This window comes from Ursus maritimus, unplaced genomic scaffold (assembly GCF_017311325.1).
Source record: "Ursus maritimus isolate PB19 unplaced genomic scaffold, ASM1731132v1 scaffold_5, whole genome shotgun sequence".
NCBI classification, from domain to species: Eukaryota; Metazoa; Chordata; class Mammalia; order Carnivora; family Ursidae; genus Ursus; species Ursus maritimus.
The window spans coordinates 38,934,693-38,954,300 of record NW_024426663.1 but is presented as its reverse complement, the minus strand read 5'-3'; the positions used below and the strand labels follow the sequence as shown (position 1 = coordinate 38,954,300).

The window sequence follows — 19,608 nt, the reverse complement described above, 5'->3', positions numbered from 1 at the left end:
ATGATACCCATTATGGGGAAGTTGGAATTACTTATACAGTAAATATACCTTGTATATTGTTTTGCTCTACTTTAGGGACCAGAAATAGATCAGTAAAAGCCTCATAGAGACCTCCTCAAATGCATCTCCTTATCTGCTCTTCTCCTGTGCTGCTGGGGTGTGTGTGTGGGGGGGGTGCTTCTGCTTTCTCACACGGTTACGTGGAGCCACCAAGATGGCTGCCACCCTGGGGGCAGTGCTAGGACTGAATTTACCGTAAGGAGGACAGAGAAGGACTGTGGGGGAAGGAAGAGAGTTCTGTGTCTCTTCAGAATTGGAAAATGTTTATTTTCCAGTGCATGGGTAAGAATGCAGCTCTGTTGATGATAACATTTTTATTTTCCACTATGTGTTTTATGGCACTGTGAATATCTTCCTACCACAGTGTAGAAAAGCCTTTGAAACTACTTTTTAATACAGGTAAACAACTAACTGAATTAATATAACTTATTTCTATGTAAATTACATGCTTTTTAGAAACACGGGAGTAAAGGTGGATTACCTCGCAAAGAGCCTTCGTTTCCTCCATTTTTCTCACAGTGCATCTCCCAATTATGGAAATGGGTGAACGTGAGAAGAACTATCTAGATAAGGTTCTAAACATGCATCTCATGGAGACCGTGTTCATCTTGCTCAGAGTCAGGATGAAACTGTTGTGAAGGCCTTCCCTCAGCAGAGCAGATAACGTGTCAGGAGTACAAAGAACATAGGAAATGTGCCCCTATCATCAAGGAAATGATAGTGCAGTAGTATAATATTAGCTCAGAGAAGATTGGTTTGTTTTGTTTTGATGCCTGGGGAAATTTACGCAAATGGATAATATTGACATTGCTAGACACCAGAGGTCAAACTCAGGGCCTCCAAAGGGACACTGTCTAGAGCAGTGCTCCCAGTGTCACTGGTGGACTGAAGATGGGCAGGAAAGCGAGAAGGAATGGAAGGGAGAAAGGGAACAGGAATAGAGGAAAATATGGAGAGAGAAGAAAAAGGGTGGAAGAAATAAGAATCAGGAGACTGAAAGTCAAAGTCGAGCGTGATAAAGAACCTCCCCCTGTAAATAAAGGACCCCAGCCCCATCCGCCAGGGCCAGTGCCTAGGACTTCTGGGGTGGAGGGTGCTCTATGGAACTCTTGAGGCTGTCCCACAAGCAGATGTGTTTTTATTTCTCCTAAACAACTGACCATTTCTCACGAATATAAGAATAACCAGCTTTCCAAACTAGTATGTGCTTCATGGGTGGTTTCCCTTAACTTTTCCTCAAACATGCCTATTATATTATCCATAAACAAGCTAAAAATACATGGAAATCCCAAAGGAGCAGAAGGCAAAAAGTTCTGCAAGGCCCTGAGGAAAGTGGCCAACTTCTTGAAGTCCTAGTTCTTAACAGTTATGAAGCCAGCTTCGTATGATTTCAAGGTACTCGACGGACTCTCTCTCCCCTACCTCCGTCCCCTCCTTGAGCAAATATTTGTTCACTGAGGCCTGAAATTGATTTTTTCAGGGGCCAGGGTTTTTCATTTCATAATCAGAAATGATTTTAAATGCATATTCACTCTCGGGTAAAGTAAAACATTGACTGGAAGTTACCATTTGCAAGTTGGTTGGTGCCTGTCCTGAGAGCAGAGCAGAGAGCCCACCTGACGTTAGAGAACTGGTAGTCCACCCTGAGGATACGTGGTCAAAGCAGGGAAGCTAGGGATAAAGAACTCCAGGTGGCCACTGTCCAGGGCTGTGGAGCGCTCCTCTGCTGACTGGTAATGTAGCTCAGAACAATATGTATGAACTGACCCTAATTCTTCCAGCCTCCTCTTTCACTAGCAACCCCCACCTCACCGGCCCTCCCTACCTTGCCATGCCACTCTCCAGGCATCTTGAACTACTTGTAGGTACCTGAACTTGCACCTTCTTTTCAGTTGCTCCTTTTACTTGGAACATATTACCCATTCCACATCCATCCCTTTCATCTGGCCCAGTTTCTGGGTCAGAACTCAGATGGGACTTCCTACGGGAAGCTTTTCCTGGCCCTCCAACACTGGGCTGATACACACCCAATATGACCCCCCAGCATCTCCAAGGCACGGATTTTAGACCCTTTTACATTGAGGGGTAGTTGCCGGGTTTCTTGTCTGTTGTCCTCTCTAGATTTGATCTCCTTGAGTGTGTTCACCTCTGTATCCTCAGAATTTAGCATAGCGCCTACAGCAGAATAAAGTTTCAATTAAGAACTACTGAACGAATGAATGAACTGCTTTCATTCTGCATCTGTCACTAAAAGAGGAGGGTAAATGGTGTAAAAGCTTGTCCAGAGATGTGAGACTGAACTCATACCTATATTTCCCTTCGTACTGAAAAGCCATTGAAATAACAAAAGATATAATGGGGAAAAAAAAATCTATATTAGTTCTTAAATTTGTCAGGGTAGAGTAACTGCTGCAGGAAACAACACCAAATCTTAACGGATTAGAACAATAAGAGTTCATTATTTATCCATATCATAGTCCAACACCAGAGCCGGGATGGGTGGGCAATGTTGCTCTTTCCATTAACCATATCCATTCAGAGGTCAGGAGGAGAAAAGAAAGCAAGGGAAATCACACAGGAGAATTTTTAGGAGCCAATATGGAAGAGGCATACATCACTCTTACTTACAATCCATTGGCCATAGCTCTGTCACGTGGCCCCTCCTAAGTGCAAGAGGAAAAGAAAACAGAGATCAGCAAACACAGGACAGTCTTCTATGCCCCTGAAAAACAAGGAAGGATGCCTTCAACAAACCAGAAATTTTGGAGAATTTCTCAAAGCTATAAAGCTATTGGGAACGGACTGGTGGATATAAATGAACAGGAGAAACCGTAGCTGATAAGACACTCAAACAAAAGAAATTCAAGCAGGAGAAAATTACTGCAAAAATAAAATCAATTCCAGAAATACTTTGAAGTTGGAATCAACAAATGCAAATCACAGGCAGGATTTCTGGAACTGTTGTCAGGGAAATTAAGGTTTGAAATTACATTCAGAAAAAGCTGGGCTGCCCCACACTGAGCAGCAGAGACCATCACCGCTCGCCCCAGGAGGACATCTGGTGTGATTGTCAGGACAGGCAGCAAAGGAGAGCAGAGTGTGAAATAACTTTTCCCCTCCATGAAGACAGCCATAGAAGAAAAAGAAAGGCAGCACCTTACTCCGGTGTTTATCCCGGGCTAAACTGCTCAGTGTATCTTGCTGTAGTTGGAGTTTTAAACAGGAAACTCTGAGTAGACAGGGGGCCCAAAAAACAGATCAAGTGCCCAGGTAGCGTATCACTGGAGATGAGAAGCACCCAGAAGACAAGCTTGAAACACCCATTTCGCAGCCACACATCCTGTCCCTTCTCTGCAATACCCATAAGGAGGACACTATAATCAGAATGGTAGGCAAACAGAGATCCTCACAGATAAATCTGGATAGACATCCAGGATGATAAATTAAAAAAAAAAAAAAAGCCAACACGTCAAAAAGGGGATGCCAAATGCATCAAACAGCTAATACTTGAAGAACAAATTTTAAAGGGGGAACAGACAAAGAATTTAAAATATATGTAGTTGATATTCTCAGAGCGATTTATGAGTCTACCATACCCATAAAACAATAATAGTCTGTAACCAAAAGGAAGTGGCCAGATTTGTTGGGGATAAAAATGTTATCAATCAAATAAAAATTAAATAGATGGGATAACTGGTGTTGGGAGACAACCCTCCAGTCTCTCGCATTTCTGCACATCTTGCACAGTGAGGCACTGACTGCCCTTTGTTTTATACTATCTTTTCAAGGATATTGACTTAGTAAATGCCTTGGAAAATAGAGATAGTGTCTCTCTCCAGAGCAGGGCATACTGACTATTCAGTATCATGAAAATGCTTCCCTCTGGGGCAAAGGGCAGACATGCTGATGAAAGACAAGATCCCTAAGCTCAGGGTTCCTCTCCTGTCACACAGCCCCGTGTTGTACAGGTAGTGATCTGGCCCTTTCGATGTCTCCCTGTGGGAATTAGGATCAAGAAACCAACACAAATGCTTATAGTCTGGCCACGGCAATTCTGTGAGTAATGAACTGTTCTTTTCTCTGACTTAGAAGTCTCAAGTCTTCTTCCAGGATCCATGAAACTGTGGCAGGCTAACTCACAGGTAAAGTAAAATCTCGGACCCTTCACAGTTCTTAACAATTATGAAAATGAATATACTGAGACCCTAAAATAGTAAACCAGAAGATCAAGTCAAGGTATCCTCCCAGAATTCAGCCCCCAAAATAAATGTGGAGTATGGGGGACAGTTAAGAAACATACAGGATGGTTCCAGAGACTCCAGTAAGAAACAGGAATTCTGAAAGAATGGAGAGAATAGAGAAGCGGGTAATCAAGAAAAATAGAAAACCTTTCCCCAAACCCAAAAGAAAGAAATATTTAAATTGAAAATGCCATAAGACCTCAATGCATCACTCCATAGAGTACTTAGTAATTAGTAAGGGAAAGGGGTAGTCTAGAATGGTGGATCCCTTTTTCCCATTGGAAGGAAAGCTTTGGGAAGAAACCAAGCAATCAATAATACTTAACTGACAATAATGGGACAGAGTGACTCATGTGCTTTTTGATGCACTGCACGAAGAAGGGTACAGTATCACTTCTGTAATATGCCTGCCAAAAAGTGTTTACTCCGAACCTAGACATGCGGAAACAAGAAGACAAATCCAAACTGAAAGACTCTATAAAACAACTAGCCTGAACTCCTCATTCAAAAATATTAATGACGTGAAAGACAAAAAGACAAGGGTGCTGTTCTAGATAAAAGGAAGATAAAGAAAAAGGACAACCAAATGCAGGGCACAATCCTTAACTGGAGCCTTCGATGAAAAAGAAAGCTAGAAAAAACATTACTGAAACAACTGGGGAAATGTGAATATAGTCTACATATTTAATAATAAATCGTATTGTATCAAATTGTATTGAATCATATTTAATCCAAGTTAAATATTTTTTTTGGTGTGATCATTGCTTTGAGCTTATGGAGGAAAACATATTTGTTCTTTAGGAGATATATGCCGAAGTATTTAGAATAAAGAGCCATTAATGTCTGCAACTTACTCTTAAATGGGTCGAAAATTATATTTATAGTTTTATATATAAAAATTATATATAATCCATATAATCTATATACATGAAACCTATGCACATATACATACATACAGATACAGAGAGAGAAATAAAAGAAAATATAGCTAAATGTTAATAGTTGGTAACACCAGAACATCTGGGCGTCCGTTGTATTACTGAAATTTTGCAGGAGGTTTGCAAATTCTCAAACTAAAAAGGGGAGATGACAGATTGCAAATGCCAACAAAGATTAACATAAAGAGAAGCTACACGTTCAAATATTTAGGAACCATCTCATAAATCAAAAATTTAAAGACAATACCCTAAAAATTTTTCAGAGCGCCATCAACAGGCTACATACAAATCACTCTGGAGATGGACATAAGATAAGGACATAGTATCTTCCAAGTTTTGAGAGACACTTACTCTGAAGATAGATTTATATCTAGCCAATTAAAATTTAAGTGTGAGCACAAAGAGAGAGAAAGAGAGAAAAGTATTTTCAGTTACTTAAAGAGTAAAAAATTTTGCATTCCACCGATATGCTCTGAAATAATTAGTCGAGGCTATGCTGCAACAAAATGAAAACTGAATCCAAGAAAGCTAAAGATGATGTGGAACCCAAGACATATTGTACAGAGAAATCCAGAGCCACGAATACACAGCATTAGAGATATGAAAGAGTTACAAGAAAAAAGCATATGCAAATTTATATACTATTAAAAATGTATTTAATTTGTTAACAAATACATAAGCAAAATAATTTTTTTTAAAGATTTTATCTATTTATTTGACACGGAGAGCGAGAGCGCACAAGGAGGGGGAGTGGACGACGGAGAAGCAGGCTCCCCACTGAGCAGGGAGCCTGATGCGGGGCTCGATCCCAGAACCCTGGGATCATGACCTGAGCCGAAGGCAGATGCTTAATCAACTGAGCTACCCAGGCGCCCCCATAAGCAAGATAATGTCTAAAAGAGACAAGTGCCATGAAGACAATAAACAGACTCTGTACTGGGAAGGGATGCCCCACATAGTCAGGGCTCTGAGTACATGAAAGCAATTGTTACCTACGTGCAGAGTGACCTTGACCCCACAAATACTCTGGAATTGAAAACCCCTTAAATTCATACTGATCCCTTCGGTCTTTTTAAGATGTTTCAGCCAGAGAAGATACAATACGACCAAAATTCTGCAGAGATTGTGTGAGCTGACAGAAAGCACTAAACGCAAGCCCCGCAGCCAGAGTTCTTATTTTTGTTCATCTACTCTAGCAGGGTTAGACCTAGTCACTGGAAAATGAGGAGAAGGAGGAGATGACTTGGCATTACAAGCTCATAAGTGTGTTTCACGAATATACAAATAGTTATTTTACTTTGAAAAGGTTATAGAATGATCTTTGTCTTATATAAGTAGTAGAAGTATTAAGGGCAGGGAGTGTAAACACACTGATTGTGGACTGGATTCTATTTGTGCCTTTTCACGTAAAAAGTATATATATACATATATCAGGGAGGTAAAGAGAGGATTCCTTGCGTCCTCTTTCGAATGAAAGCTCTGACCACAGGACAGGGGCTATGGTGGCCCCAAGCCAAGCAAAGCCCCTAAGCAGAGAACTGGGTCTGTGTATCTTCTTCCTCTCTCCTTTGCTGCCCAAACCATACTGTGTTCCCCCAGGCATTTCTACTCCACAGGAGCACCGCGGGAGCCATGTGTGCTTTCAGATGGCCCAATCCTTCAGAGGGCTGGGTTTAGGGAGCCCCGCCTTTTGCTTCTCTCTCAGATCGTAGCCACCCCTGCCGAACTGCACCCTAAGGCCAACCCTGCTCAGCTGGGGGTGGCAGATGGACTCTATTTGTTGCCTTCTCCCAGGAAGTGCAATGCAATTGCTTTTAAGAGGTCAGTGCCCTCCAACTGTGAAATGGTAATATGCTAAATTACGTGCTTAATTAAATTTCACCCCAACAGCATACCATAAAATTGGAAAAGCAATTCCATCACTCAGGATCAATCAGCATAAAGTACACACAAAAGGATCAAAAGTTCTCATCAGTAAACTTGTGTTTGTGCTTCTGCTGAATATTCAGAGGTCCATTTCTCCTATAGGTTGATGAATGGTATACAGTTAATTACCACTTAACTGCTTGTCTCTTTTTCCTTGTGTTGCTGCCATATAGGTTAGAAATGACAGGGATGAGATTTTTGCTAGTCTCCTTCAGTCAGGAATCCAAGGGAAAATCTTCCTATTAGATTTTACCATCCTATTCACAAGTGTGTTTGTTTTATTTTTTGTTTATATTGCGTGTTTTTTTAAATATTTTATTTATTTATTTGAGAGAGGAAAGAGAGAGCACCAGTGCCTGGGAGGAGCGGAGGGAGAAGGAGAAGGAGCAGTCCATTCTCCACGGGGTGGGGAGCCCAAGGCAGGGCTCGATCCCAGGACTCTGAGGGTCATGACCTGAGTCAAAGGCAGATGGCTTGACCGACTGAGCCATGCAGGCACCCTTATATTGTTTTGTTTTGTTTTTAACTATGCAAAACACACATCAGGATTAGGGAAACTGAGCTACGAGGTAACCTGGTATAGCTGTTATCTCATGAATATTCAATGATATGGGCTATAACAAATTCTTAACAACTTGTCTAGCACTGCAGCTACGTACTACAAATAACAACTGGATAAGAGAGTAAAAGAAAAAAATCTAGCATCAAGCCCAGTACCTGATACTTAGCTAATGCTCGAGAAATATTTCTTTTTTTTTTTTTTTAATTTTATTTATTTATTTGACAGAGAGAGACAGCCAGTGAGAGAGGGAACACAGCAGGGGGAGTGGGAGAGGAAGAAGCAGGCTCATAGCAGAGGAGCCTGATGTGGGACTCGATGCCGGTACGCCAGGATCACGCCCTGAGCCGAAGGCAGACGCTTTAACGACTGCGCTACCCAGGCGCCCCTCGAGAAATATTTCTAAGTGAATAAATGAATGAAACAGTGAAGGAGCAACTGATAGAGCTCAGTTCTCCAGCTTCACAGGCGATTCCTATACCAGGACACACCCTTGCAGATGACAATGTTCAGCGAATGAAAGATGGTAACAGAGGGTATCTGGGCCATAGACTATAACTCCCATTTAATTTCATATGAATTTTTTGCTGAACCAATTTGGAGATTTGTTTATAGAAAGTATTGATTTTTTCACTTGAGATTAGGCATAGTAAATACAAGTCTTAGTGGACTGGCAGTGCATTGCTGTGTATGGCTACCCAGAAAGTACATGGCACTTTAGTTGATGGCACTTTATGGTCTCAGCAGAGCAAGTCTGGATCTTAAGGCTGAACTATTTCCTCATAGAAGGATAAACTAAAGGAGGCAGGAAAGCCAAGGAAATGGAAGGCAAGTCCACAATCTCTCCTGTTTCCTACATACTAAGATACTACTACTTTCCACATACTGGGTCCCAAAATTTGTATTTGTTTAAGGGATATGAATCCAAGACAGCCAGTGTGAGAGTCAGAGAGAAGGGCGGGAGCTCCCATTCTTCCTGCTGGGTGTCCCCTGCTCCTGGTCATCTGAGTTGCCCTTGAATCAAAGAACCAAAAGGCAGCTTGATTTCACAGGCTGAAACCCCCCTCCTGAGCTGACCTGATCTACCTCACTAAGAGTGGATTATAGAGACCCGGTACTCCATCAAAGACTGAGCCCTTACCTTTACCGTGATCTTGTTGCATTGACCTCAAACTATCTTTCCCAGAATGTTGTGAAACATGCTACATACATGCACACACACACACAAGTACATACATTTATATAGCTAGAGATAGAGATATCTGTATTCATGATATTCAGAAGCGACTGAACTAGTATTGTATTTAGTATTCAGAAAGTTATGAGGGCTAATGGAGCCTATAACTCAAAGCACAGACGATCCTTGCAATGATATCTTGGCTATGGAACTTGAATTTATGATTTCTTATCCTTTTCTCTTTATCAACACCACCCCTACTGCCCCCAACTTAGGAAAGGAGCCTGGCGGGGGAACCAAGAGTTTGGATTGCAAAATTGAGGAGACTACAGAAACACCTGCTCTAGAGGACCCCTCACCATCCCCTGGAGACATTCAGCAACATTCCGGGCAGGTTTCCACAGACATCGAGAACACTGAAAGGTAAGTGGGAAGTTACCCTAAATAGACTGCCAGTATTCCTCCAGTTAATACTCTTAGGGGCTATAAAAGTTGAGATTTTTCTCTTTTAGATTCAGCTTTTGTCTTTCGGATTTAGACTTCAGAAATCTCAGAAAATTGAGGTAACAGAGGGTAAGGAGTCCAAACCCTGCAGTAGAACGGGAGCAGGATTTCCAGTAGTCCCAGGCTCCCAGGCCTCTTTTTATGCCACTCTACCACACTGTGTCTCCATGGAAATGAAAACAGTCTGCTTCCTTGGGAAGGGAGAACGTTGAATCTATATACCATCATAGCTCACCCACTGGGCTGGGGACCAAAATTTCCATTTGTTTAAAGGAGAAGAATCCAAAATCATGCAAAGATGCCAACAGTAGATTCTTGCATTTCAGGTGTATGGAGTGGCCTGCTGAGCTGTCAGTCAGGGGCTAAGCATTCTGTCCAGTTGACAGACAGCTTTTCACAGAGTTCCCTTCTCCTGCCTTCCCAGAATGTAGCTGATGGCCCCTTAGTGGTCAAAGCGAGTTAATGCATTTGTCTTAACAAGCGGTAGCTCACTGATAGGGAGTTTCCTTCTTGAGAAGAAGAGATTCGACGGTGATTCAATTTCATCTAGGGAAAGGAAGCAATAATAACATAATAATAAGTGCCATGGCTCATCTAGATGCTAAAAATGCCATTCTGTGAGGCAGGAGGATGAGGCCCTTGTTTATTGGCCTTCACAGTGATATCATGTCCTTTGCTACTAATGTCCCTAGAGCTGACACAAAGCAGTTGAATGAATACTGGGCAATTCCACTGAGTGCTTTGTGTGCAGCTGAATCATTGACAAGATAATGAACATTTTATTTTTTTATTTTTAGAAACGTAACACACAATGGCATTTATAGCCATTGTGGTTCTATTTTCATATTGTAATATAATTCTAAAGCTAATTACTGAATTTCTGTGTTTATAGAAAATTGAAGCATGTGGTAATTATATGCTATTAATAAAACTTGGATTTTGTATAAGCTTGGAAATCCAACAATTCAAACAATAAAGCTGTTTGGCATGGTCTGATACAGCTATAGACAAATGGAGAGGGAATGATTTATCTTAATTTATGAAATAGAAAATGCTTTGCTCTACTCCCAGGAAGAAATATCTGCTAGAGTGCCATGATCAGGGCATAATTCATCAGCAAAGACATTTTCCCCTTCAGACACCTTGCATAGCAACTATACCTAAGCCTTTTGAGCTTGTTAGGAAGCAAGCTATGGCTGGCAATAAAAATAAGAGAGGGTGCAGTTATGTTCAAGATGGTGACATAAAAGGTGTGAATTCACTCCCTCCCATGGATCCAACAAATATACAATAATAATTTCCTTTGAAAAAGACCAGCAAATTGGATGAATGGAGCCTCCACAAAAAAAGAACAAAAAGGACAGCACTGAGATGGGTAGGAGAAGCAAAGACCCTGCCTTGCCAAAAAAAGACTCCACCATAAGTGTTGTGATCCCCAATCGGGAAGGGTCTCAAAAGTACAGAATTTTTTCCTAAGAAGTGAGGGGTCTGTGCTCCACATCAGGCTTCCAACCCTTTGACCCTGCATGAGAGGTAGGAGACCCCCTAAATGCCAGACTTTGACAGCCAATGAGGATTATATCCAGGATAACTATGAAACTGAAGGGAATGGAGAACTCAGTCATAGGGACTCATGCACTGATTCACTTGCCCGGGGACCCAGCACAAAAACATGAATTTGAAAAGTGCCTAGATCATATGTGAAGGAAACCAACTTACTAATCTTAAAGCACCTGCCAGAGTGGCAGGAAAATGTTGGGACCTTATCCAGAGACAGAGACAATGGCAGCCTCTATATATGTGACCTCTTCCTACCTTCCTAAGTTTGGTGTTGGCGGGCACCATTTTGGAACTCTAACCTATTAGAGCTGGTGGGCATGCCCAGGTGAGAATCCCACACACCATCAGAGCAAAACCACATGTCTCAGCCAGACCAAGGGCCAATCCCACCCACCCCCATACCACAGATACAACCTTGCCACACCAGATGGGTGTGTGCAGCCCATCAAGAGGATAATCCTTGAGCTCTGGTGGTCAGAGGGGATTGCATATCTGGGCTCCACATGACCTCTCCTGCCCAGAGACATTCTTCCAAGATTAGAAGGGGTAGTGAATTTGACTAATACATATAAACAAACACAGAGAATGAGACAAAATATTTCAACAAAACATTATGTTTCAAACAAAAAAAACAAGACAAAACATCAGAAAAAAAAAATTAATGAAACAGACATAAGCAACCTACCTGGATAAGGAGTTTAAAGTAATGGTCATAAAGATGCTCAGTGAATTCGGGAGAAGAATGGATGAACATGGAAATCCTCCACAAAGAGAGAGTAAGTAAAAGAAAGTTCCAAAGAGTAGTTACAGAGCTAAAGAATACAACAACTGAACTGAAAAGTATACTACAGGGGTTCAAGAGCTGACTGGATGAAGCCAAAAATCTGATCAGCAAGCTAGAAAAGAAAGCAATAGAAGTCACCTGGGCAGAAGAGCAAAAAAAAATAATTGTAGAAAATGGAGATAATTTAAGGGACCTCTGAGACATCAAGTGGAACAATGTTTGCATTACAGAGATTCCAGAAAGGGAAGAGAGAGAAAAAAGGACAGAAAACTTAATTGAAGAAATAATAGTTGAAAACTTTTCTAATTTGGAGAAGGAATCCGGGTTTAAGAAGCACAAGGAGTCCCGAATAAAATGAACCCAAAGAGACCCACAAAAAGACACATTATAATTAAAATGGTAATTTTAATAGTAATTAAAATGGCAAGAGTTAAAGAGAGAATCTTAAAAACAGCAAGAGAAACCCCGTAAGTATGCCAGCAGATTTTTCAACAGAAATCTTGCAAGCCAAAAGAGAGTGGCATAACATATTCAAAGTCCTAAAAGGAAAAAAATTCACCAAGAATTCTCAGCAAGTTATCATTCAAAACTGAGGGAGAGGGGCTCCTGGGTGGTTCAGTTGGTTGAGTGTCTGATTTTTTATCTCGGCTCATGTCTTGATCTTGGGGTCATGGGTTCAGGCCCCACATTGGGCTCTGCACCACCTAGTGTGGAGCCTACTTAAATAAAGAAAAAAAATAAAAAATAAGGGCGAGATTGATTAAGAGTTTTCCAGATAAGCAAAAGCTGTATAAAGGAGCTCATCACCACTAAACCAGCATCACAATAAATGTTAAAGGGACTTCTCTAAACTGAAAAGAAATGGCACTAATTAATAACAAGAAAATATATATTAAATCCTCCTGGAAAAGGTAAACATATAGTAAAAGTAGTGAATCAATCATTTACAAAGCAACTATGAAGGTTTAAAGACAAAAACAGTACAGTTAACTGAAACTACAAGAATTAAGGATGCATAAAATTAAAAGATGTAAAATGAGACATCAAAAACATAAAATAGCAGGGGGTAGGAAAAAAATATAAAGTTTTAGAATGTTGCTATTAATTCAAAACAGACCATTATATACATAGGAACTCACATGTGAACTTTATGGCAAGCCACAAAGCAAAAACTTGTCAGAAAAACACGAAAGAAGGGGTGCCTGGGTGGCTCAGTCAGTTAAGCGTCTGCCTTCGGCTCAGGTCACAATCCTGGGGTCCTGGGATCCAGCCCTATGTCGGCCTCCCTGCTCAGAGGGGAGTCTGTTTTTCCCTTTCCCTCTGCCTCTCTCCCTGCTTGTGCTCTCTCTGTCTCTCTCTCTCTCTCAAACGAATAAATAAAATATTTGAGAAAAAAAAACACAAAAGAAAATGAGAAGAGAATCTAAACAAAACACTACAGAGAGCCATCAAACTACAACGTTAAGAGAGAAAAAAGAAAGGAACAGAGAGGAACTACAAAACAGCCAGAAAACAATCAACAAAATGGCAGTAAGTACTTACCTATCAATAGTTACTTTAAATGTAAAAGGACTAAACTTGGCAATCAAAAGACACAGAGTGGCTGAAGGGATCAATGAAAATAAGACCATCTGTATGCTACCTATAAGAGACTCACTTCAGGACACGCACAGACTGAACTTGAAGGGATGAACAAAGATATTTCATGCAAATGTAAATGAATAGAAAGCTGGTGTAGGAATATTCATAGCAGACAAAGTAGACTTTTTTTTTTTTTTAAGATTTTATTTATTTATTCGACAGAGATAGAGACAGCCAGCGAGAGAGGGAACACAAGCAGGGGGAGTGGGAAAGGAAGAAGCAGGCTCATAGCGGAGGAGCCTGACGTGGGGCTCGATCCCATAGCGCTGGGATCACGCCCTGAGCCGAAGGCAGACGCTTAACCTCTGTGCCACCCAGGCGCCCCAGACAAAGTAGACTTTTTTTTTTTTTAAAGATTTTATTTATTTATTTGACAGAGAGAGAGATAGCCAGCGAGAGAGGGAACACAAGCAGGGGGAATGGGAGAGGAAGAAGCAGGCTCATAGCGGAGGAGCCTGACGTGGGGCTCGATCCCATAGCGCTGGGATCACGCCCTGAGCCGAAGGCAGACGCCTAACCGCTGTGCCACCCAGGTGCCCCCAAAGTAGACTTTAAAACAAAGACTGTGATAATAGACAAAGAAGGGCATTACATAATGTAAAGAGGTCAATCTAACAAAAAGATATAACACTTTTAAATATATATGCACCCAATACAGGAGCACCAAGATATATAAAACCAAGATTAATGAACCTAAAGGGAGAAACTGACAGCAATACACTGATAGTAGAGGACTTTCACATCCTACTTACATCACTGGGTAGGTCATGCAAATTGAAAATTAATAAGGAAACACTGGCCTTAAATGACACATTAGACCAGATGCACATAATAGATATACAAAGACATTCCATCAAAAAGCAACAGAATACACATTCTTTTCAACTGTACATGGAACATTCTCCAAGACAGATCACATATTAGACCACAAAACAAGTCTCAGTAGATTCAGGAAGATTGAAATCTTATCAAGTATCTTTTCTGACTACAGTGGTATGAAAGTAGAAATCAATTACAAAAAGAAAGCTGGAAAAAACACAAAAATGTGCAGATAAAACAACATGCTACTAAAAAACCTATGGGTCATCAAAGATGTCAATGAAGAAATTAAAAAAAAAAAAACCAACAACCTACAGACTAATGAAAACAGAATTATGACATACCAAAATCTGTGCGACATAGCAAAAGGGACTTAAGAGGGAAAATCATAACAGACTTACCTCCATAAGCAAGAAAAATAATCAATCTAACTTTACACCTACCAGAGCTAGGAAAAAAAATTAAGAAACAAGCCCAAAATCAGTAGAGAGAAGGAAATAATAAATACAGAGTGGAAAGAAATGAAATACAGGGTTCCTGGGTGGCTCAGTCATTAAGCGTCTGCCTTCTGCTCAGGTCATGATCCAGGGGTCCTGGGATCAAGCCCCGCATAGGGCTCCCTGCTTGACGGGGAGCCTGCTTCTCCCTCTCCCACTCCTCCCGCTTGTGTTCCCTCTCTTGCTGTGTCTCTCTCTCTGTCAAATAAATAAATAAATTCTTTAAAAAAAAAAAAAGAAATGAAATAGAGACCTAAAAAACAATAGAAAAGATCAATGAAACTAAGAGCTGATTTTTTGAAAAGATAAATGAAACTGAAAAACCTTTAGCTAGACTAACCAAGAAAAAAGAGAGAAGGTTCCAATAAATAAAATCAGAAGGAAAGAACAGAATGTACAACTGACATCACAGAAATACAAAGGACCATAAAAACTACTACAAGCATTTACATGCTAACAAAGTGGACAATCTGGAAGAAATGCATAAATTCGGAGAAACATACTCTTCCAAGACTGAGTCATGAAGAAACAGAAAATCTGAACAGACCAATTACTGGTAAGGAGAGTGAATTAATAATCAAAAACTTCCCAAAAAACACAAGTCCACGACCAGACAGCGTCACAGGTGAATTCTACTAAATGTTCAAAGATTTAATACCTATCCTTCTCAAACTCTTCCAAAAAATTAAAGAGGAGGAAACACTTCCAAAGTCATTTTATGAGGCTAGCATAACCCCGATACCAAAACCAGAGAAGGACATCACAAAAAAAGAAAATTATAGGTCAATATCATCGATGAACATTAATGCAGAAATTGTCAACAAAATATTAAAAAACTGAAAACAACAATAAAATAAAAAGACCATAGAACATGATCTAGTGGGACTGATTCCAGGGATACAAAGATGGCTCAACATCTGCAAATCAATGTGACACACCACATTAACAAAATGAAGGCTAAAAATTATATGATCATCTCAATAACTGCAGAAAAAGCATTTGACTCAATTCAACACCATTTTTAATAAAAACTCAACAAAGAAGGCATAGAGGGAATATATGTCAACACAGTAAATGCCATATATGACAAACCCACAGCTAATATCACAGTCAATGGAGAATAGTTGAAAATGTTTCCTCTAAAATCAAGAATAAGACAAAAATGGCCACTTACCACTTCTATTCAACACAGTGTTGAACATACCAACCAAAATAACTAGGCAAGAAAAAGGAATAAAAAGCATCCAAATGATAAAGGAAGAAGAAAAAGTGTCACTATCTGCAATGACATGATACTATACATAGAAAACTCAAAAGACTCCAAAAAAAAACCTGTTAGAACTGATGAATGAATTCAGTAAAGTAGCAGGATACGAAATCGACACACAGAAATCTGTGGCATTTGTGTATACTAATCACAAATTATCAGAGTAATTAAGAAACTAATTCCATTTAAATTGCATCAAAAACCTAGGAATAAATTTAACCAAGGTGAAAGACCTACACATTGAAAACTGTAAGACACTGATGAAAGAAAATGAAGACACAAATAAATGGAAAAAATACTCCATGATCATGGATTGGAAAAATAGAGTTAAAATGTCCATACTACCCAAAGCAATCTACAGATTCAGTGCAATACTTATCAAAATTCCAGTGATTTTTTTTTTTTTTTACAGAACCAGAACAAATAATTCTAAAATTTGCATGGTACCACAAAAGATCTTCAATAGCCAAATCACTGTTGAGAAAGAAGAACAAAGGTGAAAGTATCACAGTCCCTGATTTCAAATTATGCTACAAAACACAGTAATCAAAACAGTACTCTATTAGCCTAAAAACAGACACACATATCAATGAAACGAAATGGAGAGCCCAGAATGAAGCCCATGCATATATGGACAATTAATTTATGATAAAGGAGCCAAGAACACACAACGGAGAAAAGGCATTCTCTTCAACAAATGGAGCTGAAAAGGGGCATCTGGGTGGCTCAGTCCGTTAAGCATCTGCCTTCAACTCAGGTCATGATCTAGGGATCCTGGGATCGAGCCCCACGTAGGGCTTCCCTGCTCAGCTGGGAGTCTGCTTCTCCCTCTGCTCCTCCCCCGATCATGCTCACTCTCTCTCTCTCTCTCTCACATTCATAAATAAATACAGCCATTAATCTTTAAAAAAAAAATGCAGCTGGAAAAACTAGACAGCCACATGCAACACAATGAAGTTAGACCACTATCTTACACGATGCACAAAAATTAACTCAAAATGGATTAAAAACCTGAATGTAAGATCTGAAACCATAAAATTCCTAGAAGAAAACATAAGCAGTAAGCCCCTCAACATGAGTCCTAGTGATGTTTTTTGTGTATCTGATTCCAAACGCAAGGGAAATAGAAGCAAAAATAAACAAATGAGATTACATCAAATTGAAAATCTTTTGCGTAGTTAAAGAAATGGTCATCAAAACAAACATGATCTACTGAATGGGAAATTTTTGCAACTCATATATCCAATAAAGGATTAAGATCCAAAATATATAAAGAACTCATAGAACAACAAAAAAAGGAACAATCCAATTAAAAAATGGGCAGAGGATCTGAATAGTCATTTTTTCAAAGAAGACATACAGATGGCCAACAGGCACATAGAAAGATGTTAAACATCACTAATCATCAGGAAAATGCAAATCAAAACAACAAGGAGGGGGGCGCCTGGGTGGCACAGTGGTTAAGCGTCTGCCTTCGGCTCAGGGCGTGATTCCAGCGTTATGGGATCGAGCCCCACATCAGGCTCCTCTGCTATGAGCCTGCTTCTTCCTCTCCCGCTCCCCCTGCTTGTGTTCCCTCTCTCACCGGCTGTCTCTATCTCTGTCGAATAAATAAATAAAATCTTTAAAAAAAAAAAAAAAAAAAAAAAACAAGGAGGTATCACCTCTCACCATTTAGAAGAGAGTACAAAAAGACAAGAAATAACAAATGTTGGCAAGGATGTGGAAAAAAAGGACCTCTCATACCCAATTGATGGGAATGTAAATTGGTGCAGCCACTATGGAAAGCAGATGTATATTTCACAAAAGAATAAGAATAGGACTACCATATGATCCAGCTATTCCACTTCTAGATATTTATCCAAAGAAAACAAAAACGCTGATTCAAAAGATATACGCACCCCTCTGTTCATTGCTGCATTATTTACAATGACCAAGAAATACAGACCACCTAAATGTTCATCAATGGATGAATGGAAAAAGATGTGGGGTGTGTGTGTGCGTGCGCACTATAATGGAATACTACTCAGCTTGCTATTTGCAACAACATAGATAGACCGTGAAGGTTTATACTAAGTGAAATAAATCACACAGAGAAAAACAAATACCATATGATTCCACTCATGTGGAATCTACAAAGGAAAACAAAACAAAAACAAACTCATAGATACAAGAGAACAGACAGATGGTTACAGAGGGGGAGGGTGGGAGATGGAGGTGGGTGAAATGGTTGAAGGGGGTCAGTTGTAGGGTGATGGATTATAACTAGACTTGTAGCGGTGATAGCTTTGTAGTACACACAGATGGCAACTTACAATATTGTACACCTGAAACTTAAATAACGTTATATACCAATTTTAACTCAATTTACAAAAAGAAAATGAGTATAGCCCACAGTTTCAAAGTTCAGCCTTAAAATCCACATTCAGGTCAAAGGAGTTGGAATGACTGAGACAAGTAGGTACAAGAGATCTGGTCTGGTAAGGCAGCTTCCTAAATTCTCCCCCTCTCTGCCCAAAGAGATCAGCGTGTCTCACACTGGGCTGCACATTAAAATCAACAGAAGGGCTTTTTTAAAAACATTGATTCCTGAGCCCCATCCCCAGAAACTAGCTGCATCAGACTCAGGGGGTGGGGTCTTGGCACATGGTGATTGTCCTGTGCAGCACTACGCCTGAGAATTGGTGCTTTCCGGGGGGCCTTGCCTCAGTCTCACATACTGCATTCCTGACCCGTTCCCACCGTGTGCCCACCCACCCCCCATCCCATCCACCCTTGAGAATTTTACAGGAAATCAGAATGTACCCCTTGCACTACTGGATGCAAGGGCCCTGCCTTCCTCCCCCCCCCCCACTTTCACGTTCTCTCTCTAGAAATACCCCTTGGGGCTTATCAGTATCGGTGCCCCACAGACATATCCTCATACTTATGGAAAAGTATGATTGTTTTTATGGGTTTATTTCTACACCTGGTCCACAAGCCTGCTTTCTTCTCCTTTTCCAATCAGCTATTCCCAAAAAAGAGTTCTTTATACATGTTAGTCAATACTTAAGAAGAGACCCTATGGGGTCTCTGGCCTCCCCTAGGGCAAGTGGTCCTAAACCATACTCAAGAGAAGTTGTGTATCAAGACATACACTGAGGCAGGGGCGCCTGGCGGGCTCAGTTGGTAGAGCGCGCAACTCTTAATCTCCGGGTTGTGAGTTCAAACCCCACACTGGGGGAAGAGCCTTCTTAAAATACAAAAGGAAGGAAGGAACTGAGGGATTTCATACCTAAAACTAAATGGTGATTCCTTTTCTTCACAGAGCAAAAGGCAAATAAGTTAGTAGATAGAATTTCCTCAATTTTCAGATTATCCTCCCCCCAAAACTTTCTTAAATCTTTAGTGCCTGCTCCATTGCTTGCCTCTTCTAGAGCTAACTAAAAGATGTATCTGATTTTTGCTCTTGCAAATGAAATCTACCACTATGTCCTGTGATTTCAAGAGCACTAACTCCACTGAATGACCACCAGAACATGTGGAGAACTACTGCCTCAAGGATCTGAAAAGTCCAACTGGTCCCCATCCCAAACTAGAAGCCCCCGGGGATGGTTTCCTGCTCCACAGTCGGGGGGTTTTATGGTCACACATAC

General features: G+C 40.5%; 1 protein-coding gene and 1 long non-coding RNA gene across 2 annotated transcripts in view; one reads left to right on the top strand and one right to left on the bottom strand.

Annotated features, from left to right (window-relative positions):
- LOC103663638 (regulator of G protein signaling 7 binding protein) overlaps positions 1–19,608 on the top strand; it is a 100,068-nt gene that overhangs the window by 67,721 nt on the left and 12,739 nt on the right. Inside the window, exon 4 of the mRNA XM_040622234.1 lies at positions 9,177–9,324. Within this exon, the coding sequence (XP_040478168.1) occupies positions 9,177–9,324 (148 nt within the window). The remainder of the gene's footprint in view (positions 1–9,176; positions 9,325–19,608) is intronic.
- Positions 1,562–19,608, bottom strand: part of LOC103663639 — a 45,465-nt gene continuing 27,418 nt past the window's right edge. Inside the window, exon 3 of the long non-coding RNA XR_568830.2 lies at positions 1,562–2,723. This is a non-coding gene — a long non-coding RNA (uncharacterized LOC103663639). The remainder of the gene's footprint in view (positions 2,724–19,608) is intronic.